The 10,372-nt window shown below is 52.4% G+C and overlaps 2 protein-coding genes across 2 annotated transcripts; one reads left to right on the top strand and one right to left on the bottom strand.

Annotated features, from left to right (window-relative positions):
- Window positions 1-390: 390 nt before the first annotated feature.
- On the bottom strand, window positions 391-3,294 carry SNRNP25 (small nuclear ribonucleoprotein U11/U12 subunit 25). Its single transcript, XM_055339892.1, has 5 exons — window positions 2,980-3,294; window positions 2,197-2,287; window positions 1,852-1,957; window positions 1,243-1,317; window positions 391-771 (listed from the first exon to the last, which is right to left on the bottom strand). Exons 1-5 carry the CDS (start codon window positions 3,277-3,279, stop codon window positions 714-716), a joined length of 630 nt encoding a protein of 209 aa, XP_055195867.1. The 5' UTR covers window positions 3,280-3,294; the 3' UTR covers window positions 391-713.
- Window positions 3,295-3,324: 30 nt separating this feature from the next.
- On the top strand, window positions 3,325-6,316 carry POLR3K (RNA polymerase III subunit K). The gene is made up of 3 exons (XM_055339899.1): window positions 3,325-3,485; window positions 4,236-4,323; window positions 5,756-6,316. Exons 1-3 carry the CDS (start codon window positions 3,375-3,377, stop codon window positions 5,881-5,883), a joined length of 327 nt encoding a protein of 108 aa, XP_055195874.1. The 5' UTR covers window positions 3,325-3,374; the 3' UTR covers window positions 5,884-6,316.
- Window positions 6,317-10,372: the final 4,056 nt, after the last annotated feature.

Here is a 10,372-nt window from a genome sequence, read left to right as displayed (position 1 = left end):
CTCTGCGCACCCCCCTCCCCTTACAGTTCCCCAGAACAGGGAAGTAAGTGTGAGATATACCTCCCCGTGAAGTCCCTCAGCCGGGTGGACGGCTTTCTCCTGCCCCCTTCCCCAGGGTGACCGGCAGCTGACAATGAGAAGAACCCAGGGCTGTGCTGTCTCATTCCGCCCCCCCAACCCCACCCCCGCCGCCTGGCACACGGAGAGGCACTCTGACCCCAGCCCTCTCTCTCTAGCCAGCAGCTCCAAGTTCAGCCCCAGGCCACCTCCCTTTCCAAGAGCCAAAGGGTGAAGTGTGTCATTATAGATGAACCCTGTGAGCCGCGGCTGGAGACCTCAGCCACATGCTGGTGGGTGCACAGCCCGTTTCTGCAGAAGCACACACAGAAAGCCAGCATCTGCTTTTATTTCCCCTTGCTGTAGAAATCACAGTAAAAAGGTCTTATCGCGAGGGGATGGTCTGGCCACAGAGCTCAAGTGGAAGCATTCTGGACCTTAGGACTCACCTGCACCATCCTCTGCCCTTGCCTCCCCTCTGTGCCTGGGCAGCAGTGGTCCCTCCTGCTCCAGGAACTGTGGCTTTTTGACTTTTCAAACTAAGAAGCAAACGATTTATTTGCCCATCTGCCATGTGACTAGGATGTTTGGACCTAGGGCTTAGCTCTGTTCCAGCTGGGTGCAGGCCACCAGCACCTAGTTGTCTTTCTGGAGGCTCATTTCTGCCTCAGCTTTTTGATGAAGGACACCTCATCCCGGTTCCGGATACCATAACTGGAAAAGAAGAAGAGCTCTAGTGTGTGATCTGCAGAAGGTATGTGTGGAGCCTCACCTGAGACTTGGGAGGGTATTTAAAAAAAAAAAAAAAAAAAAGGAACAGCTTGTGTCTGGAAAGGTGAGGAGTGGCAGTGGCCATCGTCTCATGGACCTAGGTCGTGCCAGCAGGCAGCCTCTCACCTTCCCACACACTGCCCTCCTCTGGCTCTAGGAAGCCCTGCTCTACCACTGGTGAGCAGTACTCACACTGCCCCCACGCCTCCCATTCCAGTAGGGTGAGCCCTCAGGAACCTCCCTGCAGGAGGGTGTCGGTCGAGCCAGGGACTCTCTTGGTCTCGCAAATTCTCCAGTGACTGATTTAAGACTCCTCCTCCCTCGGAAGAGGCCCCAGTCTTCTGGCAGAGCCTGGGTACTAGAGGACAACAGACCAGGTGCCTCTCTGCAGCTCAAAATGTGGCGTGAACTTACTCTCGAAGCTTCTTCCTGTCCTCTGTGAGCTTCTCTCCTGCAGAGGTCAGGTAGTAGGTCCTCCACACATAGGACCTGCAAAATCCAGATGAGGATCCGGGTAAACCACAAGCAGGGTGACTGGGCAGCTGGGACGCAGTAGCTGTGTGCGAGATGGGCTCGGGATGCTCAGCTCTAGGGGGCCCAGGGCAGGCGGCTTCTTCTTGGCTTGTCCTGTACCCTGTACACACCAGGCCCGAGGTAGCTCGAAGGAGGCACCGCTCTGAAAGAGCTGTGTGGGGTGGCTGGGGGCCAAACACACCTTCCTAATGAAATAGGCTACAGCACGGAGACAGAGACGACCCATGCTGCAGGAGTGAGGAGACCACCCGGGGGAAGATGGGGTAGGGCCGCTGGCAGCTGCACTGTCTGTAACCAAGGAGACGACTTATGCTAGAAATGCTCCAAGGTGCCCTCATTTAAGAAGCCCAGTTGCCTGGGTGAGGTGATGTAGATGAAAGAGAACTGAGGCAGGACTCCCAGGCACCGTGGCACCCACCGCGCCGGGACGCTCAGGACAGGGAACTCCTCGGTGCTCTGTGGCACACGTGCAACAGCGGCTCCACTTACCAGCTGATGTGCTGAATGCCCCCTTCACGCTCCTGCCTGAGCTGCACGTATCTCTGAATGGCCTTCTTCAGGTCCAGGACTGTGGCGTTCTGCACCACAACCACAGCTGCGGGAGAAGAGCCATGTTAGGATCCACAGCCACAGCTTCGGACGGCAGGGAAGGAACCAGAAGCTCTGTCCAGACTGTTTTGGACGGAGGCTCAAATTCAGGTGGGGTAGGCTTGTGGTTGCCCCGATGCCCTTTGACGTACATGGCTCCTGAGTTTCCCCTGAGCAGCCATGGCAGCGTCTTGTCTGCGCGACAGCTTGGACCGCAGGGTCCACAGGGAGAGGGCGAGCACTTACGCATTATCTCTCCATCCATCTTGCACACGCGGACTGTCATCGCTTGGCCATATTCTAGTGCTATCTGGGAATTGACTTCTTCCAAAGTAACCTGCAGAAAGACCAAGGGTGGAGGTGGGAGCCTTGGCTGCCTTTGCTATCCCAAACCGCAAGAGAAGACAAGCGGATAGCATCCGATAAGCAGTGCCATATCTTACGACGAGAGACAAGATTTCTTACTTCTATGCTAGGGTTTCCCGGTTGCACCTACATTTTAAAAGTGTTTAATGTGCAAAGTGCATTAAAGCTCAGGAAAAGAGGAGTGCTGAAACAGGAGAGGGTGAGCGCCGGATCTGGGCTCTGGGGCTGGGAAAGAGGAGGCGCGGTCACTCCGGGATCCAGGGCGACACCGGGCGGGGAGGCGGGCGGGGGGGGGGGGGTGTGCGAGGGTGACCAGGGCGCCCAACCCAGGAGTCAACGTCCTCGGGCGGGGCGCGGGGGCGCGGGCCTCGATGCGGAGTCCCGGGGTGGAGCTGCTCTCCCCGCTTGAGCCTCAACTACGGAAACGACCTTAGAACCAGCACCAGCACCTGCACCTGCCGCGCAGCCGCGCCCGGGGCACCCGGGGCTCCGTCGGGGTCCGCCTTGGGACCGGACGACCGTCCGCCTGTCCCTGTCCCCTGCTGCCCTCGCTCGTGCTCGGGTCAGTGAGGACCTTAAAGGACACGGGAGAATCGAGGCCCGCCGCATCTTCACCTCTGGCGCCCACAGTGGGAGGTCGGGCGCCGAGGCCTGGCCGCGCACCTGGATCGGGAGGTCGCAGAGCAGCGGGTCCTGCACCACCATGGCGAGCCCCTCCTGGAACACGTCCACCGCCTCGGAGTGCGGCAGCGCCTCCTCTTCGTCCTCCTCGGCCTCGGGCGCCTCGGGCCGCGCCGCCGCGGCCTCTGCCTCGGCCGGCTCCAGGGCGCCCGGCCAGCCCCGCGCTCCGCCCGCGCCGCCGCAGCTTCCGGCCGCGAGGGGCGGGGCTGCCACGGGGACCAATGGGAGGCTCGGGGCGGCCTGCCGCAGGGGCTGCTGGGAGCGCCAACCCGGCCCGGCCATTGGGACGGCGGCGGCCCGGGCCAATGGGAGCTCGCGACGGGCCCGACGCCGGCGCCCCGCGGCCGCAGGGGCTGCCGGGAGCGCGCTGGGCCGCCATGCTGCTCTTCTGTCCCGGCTGCGGGAACGGGCTGATCGTGGAGGAGGGACAGCGCTGCCACCGCTTCGCCTGCAACACCTGCCCCTACGTGCACAACATCACGCGCAAGGTGATCGCCCGCCGCCCCCCGCCCAGCAGCCGGCGCCCGCCCCGCCGGGGTGCTCCAGCGGCCCCGCCCCCCGCCGTATCGGGAGCGGCCTGGCTTCACCTGGCTCCCGTGGCGGCGTCCCCGACGGCGGCCCGGGCGGCCTCGTCGGAGCCGTGGCCGGATCAGGCCCGCCCTGTGCGCTGGCGCGGCTGACGGCGGGTCCGGGCCGACGCCGCCAGCCCCCGGGGAGCAGCCCGCGCCGCGCACCGACACGGCCGCCGGGCCTTTGCACGTGCTCCCGCTGCCCTCCCCGCCCCGCCCGCAGCCCCGCCGTGCTCGGGTCGTGCCGCGCAGCGTGGCTCCGGCGGACTCGGGTCACCTGCGGACACGCCTCTACGGGACTTGCGCGCCTGGGGTCGGTGCTGCGGCCCCAACCCGGGCCCTGGACGGAGCCGGGGCGCACCGCCCGCCCCGAGCTGCCCGCGGGAGTTGGGGCCGCCGCCGCGACGCCCGGGACGGAGCCGGGGGCCTGCGCGGAGGGCCCGGGCCGAGCGTGGACGGGGGGTGGGGGTGGGGTCCCGGCTGCGCCCGCCTCTTGGGCCGGCCCGACGCTGGAGCCGCTGGAGCCCCTGGACCCGGGCTGAGCCCTGCGCCGCGGGTGTAGAGACGCGGCTGCCCAGGACCGTGCAGCCCGCGGGGAGGAGGGCAGTCGGCGGCCGGGTCAGCACCGCGCCCCTCCCCGCGGCCTGAACACCTGCCACCGTTCGCCAGGTCACCAACCGGAAGTACCCGAAGCTGAAAGAAGTGGACGATGTGCTCGGCGGCGCGGCGGCTTGGGAGAACGTGGACTCCACCGCAGGTGAGAGCTGAGGCCGCGCTGCCTTTGAGGAAGGAAGCTCCTAAAAATAGAGTGTTTATTTTTTCCTGTAGTGATTTATTTCTTACACAGGCAATATTGGCATAAACCCCAGAGACGTACAGGTGTGGGTTAGTCTCAAAGCCACAGCCTTTTAACATCGCATGACCTTGGTGGCCTCTCTCCGTCGTGAGAGCGTGAAGGGAGCCCCGCAGCATTTGGCCTCTAGCGTGGTCCGCAAGTGGCGGCTGTGCGGGGAGCAACCGACGGCAGTAATGAACGTCGGAGCCTAAGGAAGAGTATATGGTACATTTGTTCAGCTGTGGATTTTTTAAAATTAGTTATCTCTAAAAAAATTTTATTTATTCATGAGAGACACAGAGACAGAGATATAGGCAGAGGGAGAAGCAGGCCCCATACAGGGAGCCCGATGTGGGACTCCATCCTGGGACCCCCGGGGTCACACCCTGAGCGGAAGGCAGATGCTCAACCACTGAGCCACCCAGGGATCCCTGGTGTAGATTTTTATTTTTAATTAATTAATTAATTAATTGTTTGTTTGTTTATTTTTCTTCCTGGTGTAGATTCTTAAAAGTTGATGGCAGAGAGCATTCAAATGTTTATTTCAAGTCTTGTTTCCTGTCTGATAGAGGTAGATGTGATCAGGGAAGGAAAGAGGAGAGCCCTAAACACATTTGTGTTGAGCGGAGGAAAACCCAACTTCTGTTTAGTATTATCTTTTCTCCCCCATAGAAGAACATCCAAATCTGATACGGTAAAATTAGCATTGGCAGAATTTGCCAAAAAAGAAAAGAAAATGATTTTGGTACCTAATGTTCAAAGTGCTGTTTGTGAGTGTTTGAAGGTATTATCAAGCATAGGGTCAGTTTCCCGAACTGAAGTCACTTTGCCTTGAGGTATTTGGCAAAGGTGTGGGTTGTATGGTGAGGTCTTCATAAGAACGGCCTGAGGAACTGCTGCCGAGATGGGTCCCTAAATTTAATGGGAATTGGATTTGTCATCCCCTGGGGGCTCCTCCGGGAAGTTGAGAGGGCCTAGGTGATGGAGATGCACTTGGAAGAATCTGCCCAGAGTGGACCCCATCATGAACATGGTAGCCATAAGCCACATTTCATGTCACATTTCCAGCTAGTCTTCAACCAGATTTGAGAAGAAAAATGGGACTCAGGGAGGGGAGCAGGAGTGTTTTCCAGAGTCACAGGTCCCTCAGTGTGAGAGTGTAGTGGGAATGATGCCACTAATTACAGCCTTTCAGTCATGGTGCAAGGTGCCCTAGGCAGGGGATGCCAGATGATTGGGGTCAGGGAGGGATTTGGTGTGTTAATACCTACTTCTAGCAGGTGTGTTTGGTCAAGAGCATCTTTTTTTTTTTTTTTTTTTAATAACGTGGGTCACTTGTTTTTCTTGTTGCCAGAGTCATGTCCTAAATGCGAACATCCTCGTGCCTATTTCATGCAGCTTCAGACTCGCTCTGCAGACGAGCCAATGACCACCTTCTACAAGTGCTGCAATGCTCAGTGTGGACACCGCTGGAGGGACTAGGGCCAGGATCCAGCTGTGTCATTGTCTGCCTACCTTGTTCCCTAGGGTCGATTCACAGCCAGGAGTGTGAACTGTTTGTCCTGAACCGTCTCTGCTGATGTGGCCAAAAGCTAACCCTTTCACGGGAGCTGGTCAGGGTACCAGCCCATCTGGCAGTCAGCGGATGAGCTCATTTATATCCAGGGGGATTGTGTGTGCAGGGAAGGGTATCCATAAGTAAGTGTGTTCTTTTTAATATACTGCTTGTGGATCTTGTAGGTATATTGGCTAATTGACATCTTTTCACCATTATCCTTCTTAAATATGCACTCCGATTGCACAACTAATAAAGTAAAATGTCATAATGTAGGACATTAGATATATCTAAGTATTTAACTTAATTGTAAACTTATCACTATCTTTTCTGAATATTTAATTAAAATGGAAAATCTAATACTGCTTTTCTAGTGTTTATTTTTTTTTTAAATTTTTTGCCAAGAAGTATATTTTATTTTCGTTAATCATACAAATAATTTGCTATAATATTCCAGGGCAAACTGCAGAGTTTGGCAGTCTGACTAGGGCGGGGTGGGGGTTGGGGGGCGGCCCTCAGAGACCTGCAGGCTGGCAGCCTTCAGCATGGAGTGCCTGGGTTCACAGCACAGCTTGTCACTCGTGGCCATCTCACAGGTGGCTCTTCCTCTACATCACGACCCGGGTGTCTCGAAGATGTTGTGGGTGGGGAACCCTCTAGATGCTTAGGAAATTTTATTCTGTTTCTGCTGCTCGATGGTCTCTGGTTGGCAGGGTGTTCTCCAGCATCTCCATTTTCTTTAGCTTGGCCTTATCGAAGCTGGCGATTTCCCCCGTGTCCAGTTTCTGCCATTTTCTTAAAGCGATCTGTGGAGTTCCACCCCGAGTCCAGTGCTGGGTCCTCCCACTCGTGTTGCTGCAGCAAGAGACTGCTTTCTCATTGTTTTGAGTGCTTTGAGAAGCAGACATCAAACAACTGCCATGCTTAGGGCTCTCCTGGTAACAGAATACTGATAACATGCTTTTCAATTTATCATTTCTGTTCTTGTTTCCTAGGATTGCAATAAATTTATTAGGTAGACTATATTTATGCTTTCTTCATTTTTTTTTTAAATTATTTATTCATGAGAGAGAGAGAGAGAGAGGCAGAGACACAGGCAGAGGGAGAAACTGGCTCCATGCCAGGAGCCTGATGTGGGTCTTGATCCCTGGTGTCCAGGATCAGGCCCTGGGCCGAAGGCGGTGCTAAACCGCTGAAACACCTGGGCTGCCCTTCATCTTTTTATTTGTAAAAGGAAAAGGACATCCTGGACTGGAGGGGGGTAGGGTGTTAATTGGTGGATGGTTTTGTTTCTTGCTCAGGACTTCAGACCTAATTACTTTTCTAAATCTCTTAAAAATGAAGTCTCACTTGTGAAATCATGGGATGCAAATTTATACCTCTGATAGAAATATTTACGTTTTTGAGACGGTATCTTTTCCAGACATGAATAATCTAAGTTTGGCACGATGGTGATGGTTTGTTTGTTTTTTTTTTTTAATTAATTAATTAATTAATTTATTTATGATAGGCACACAGTGAGAGAGAGAGAGGCAGAGACATAGGCAGAGGGAGAAGCAGGCTCCATGCACCGGGAGCCCGATGTGGGATTCGATCCCGGGTCTCCAGGATCGCACCCTGGGCCAAAGGCAGGCGCCAAACCACTGCACCACCCAGGGATCCACCGTTTGTTTGTTTTTAAGTAGGCTCCACATTGGAGCCCAATGCAGGGCTTGAACTCATGACCCTGAGATTAAGAACTGAGCTGAGATCAAGAGTCAGGTGCTGAACTGACAGCCACCCAGGTGCCCCAACATGATGGCTTTCTTTTGCTGTAACATGTAGATCAGGTTCTGAGCCCATCATCTCTTGGTTTGGTTATTTTCCAAAACAGTTTGTTGTGGTGATGATGAAATTTTATAATGTGGGTGTTTCCTTTAGTATGTTCTGTTTATGCCATCAATTGGTTGGTGTGTGTGTGTGCACTGTCAGTTTTATTTCCTCAGATTTTCTTTCTCTTTTTTTTTTTTTTTTAAGATTTTATTTATTTATTCATGAGATACACAGAGAGAGGGAGAGAGAGGCAGAGACACAGGCAGAGGGAGAAGCAGGCTCCCTGCAGGGAGCCCGACGTGGGACTCGATCCCAGGATTCCAGGATGATGCTCTGAGCCAATCAATGGCAGGCGCTAAACCGCTGAGCCACCCAGGGATCCCCTCCTCAGATTTTCTGTGTTTGCTGTTGGTCAGTGGTGAAGATCATGCACTCTGAAGTTAGCCTACACGTCTGCTTCTCAGCTGGGAGACCTCAGTCAAATTGCCAAACCTCTGCCTTCATTTCCTCACGTATAAAGTGGTGATAACAATTTCAGGGGTCTACAAACTTTCTGAAAAGGGCCAAATGTTATTTTATTTATTTATTTTTAAAATTATGTATTTATTCATGAGAGAGAGAGAGAGAGAGAGGCAGAGACACAGGTAGAGGGAGAAGCAGGCTCCATGCAGGGACCCCGATGTGGGACTCGATCCCGGGACTCTGGGATCTCTGAAGGCAGATACTCAACCACTGAGCAACCCAGGCATCCCAGATGGTAAATATTTTAGACTTTGTGGGTCAAGACTCAAAGTCTAGGAGAACAAACTTTCACAACTTTTTGATAGACAAGATTCAGAATGTAATCACAGTAATTGAGTACAGCATTTTGTAATGTGGGGTCTGTTGAAAATAATGGATATCAGGGCGCCTGGGTGGCTCAGTTGGGTGTCTGCCTTCAGCTCAGTGTGTGATCCTGGAGTCCTGGGATCAAGCCTCATGTTGGGCTCCCTGCTCCTCATCCCCCCACCTTGCTATCTCTCTCAAATAAATCTTAAAAAAAAAAAAAAAAAGAATGGATATCATTTTGCTTAACTGGGGTTCAAAGTTAGCATTTCTTATCAAACTAGATTGCAAATATGCATCTGTTAACGCTGGTTAAGTGCAAGAGAGCAAATGAAGTTAACTGTTGCCATTACCAATAGATTGAATGGAGCCAACACTGATGACAGATGCAAATAATTTCCACAAAGAATTTCTTGTAACCTGTATCAGCAGATTCCAATCCATGGTCTACTGAAATAGTGTTTTATCAGCTTTGAAAATATTCTTGCCTATGGTTGTTGCTTGTTCTACGCACACCATGCATACAGGCTAATTCTTCAGTCACTTCCCAGCTCAGTGCTGAGGCATTGACTTTTCAGAGAAACAGTTGAACAGTATCAGTAACATTGGTGGATTCATCCAGATTCAAGGAAAATCACTTCAAATCATTCGCCTCATTTTTAACTATTGATGTTGCTCCCAGTGTCCTTAGCTTTTACAACCATTCTCTAAAAGGCATAGTCATATTTATTTTCTCTGGACACACTTCTTCAGCTGCTCTAATTAAGTACAAGTCACCATCATAAGTGGCTTTCCTGGCTTGTTTAACCAATGAGTCACCTGGAAATTTAATTTGATTGCTTCATTTTCATATTTAAGTTTTTTGAAGAAATTCTGTGGTGTGTTGAGAATAGTGCCAGTGGCTTTGTGCGTGTTTGGATAACAGTCTGCTGCAGTGTCATTCCATAGTAAACAGTCCTTTGCCATCCAATTTGATGATGCAGTAATCTACGCTGTGCCGTAAAAAATGTTACATTCAGGGTCCACTTTTCTTGTTTTGTCACGATGGGTATGCACTGGTAATAGGTTAAGGGAAAAAAAAAACACATATGTATATATTTATACGGCTGCTTCATATTTAGAACTGACTAGTCATAGTGATTTTCCAGGACTCTCCCTGGCTCCCTCCCATCACCCAGGAAGGGCACTGGGTTAACTTCCACAGATGTCCTCTTAGGGGTTTTTCTTGTTTTCTGCACTATTACGATGTATCCTTTTTATTTAAGATGCTGTGTTTTTCTCATATATTTTCCTTTTAGTTCTTTTTTATAGTGTGTATCTCTCCTACCATATTTCCCATTTCTTCCTTGGGAACATATTTTCCTTTACATCTTTGAGCATAGTTAGAGTAGCTACTTAAAAACCTGTGCTGGGGGGATCCCTGGGTGGCTCAGCGGTTGAGCGTCTGCCTTCAGCCCAGGGCCTGATGCTGGAGACCCGGGATTGAGTCCCGCATCGGGCTCCCTGCATGGGGCCTGCTTCTCCCTCTGCCTGCTTCTCCCTCTGCCTGTGTCTCTGCCTCTCTCTCTCTGTCTCTCATGAATAAATAAATAAAATATATTAAAAAAAAACAAAAAACAAAAAACCTGTGCTGTTTCCAACCTCTTAGTCCTGGGAGTCTTGTCTATCGATTACCTTTCCTCTTAAGTGTGGGTCACCTAGTTCTGTTTATTCACATGTCTAATACTCTTCGATTTATCTTGGCAATTGTGAATGATACAGATTGTAGATACTAGATCC

The sequence above is a fragment of the Nyctereutes procyonoides genome, unplaced genomic scaffold (assembly GCF_905146905.1).
Source record: "Nyctereutes procyonoides isolate TBG_1078 unplaced genomic scaffold, NYPRO_anot_genome, whole genome shotgun sequence".
Classification (NCBI taxonomy): Eukaryota; Metazoa; Chordata; class Mammalia; order Carnivora; family Canidae; genus Nyctereutes; species Nyctereutes procyonoides.
This window is presented reverse-complemented; position numbering and strand designations above follow the sequence as displayed.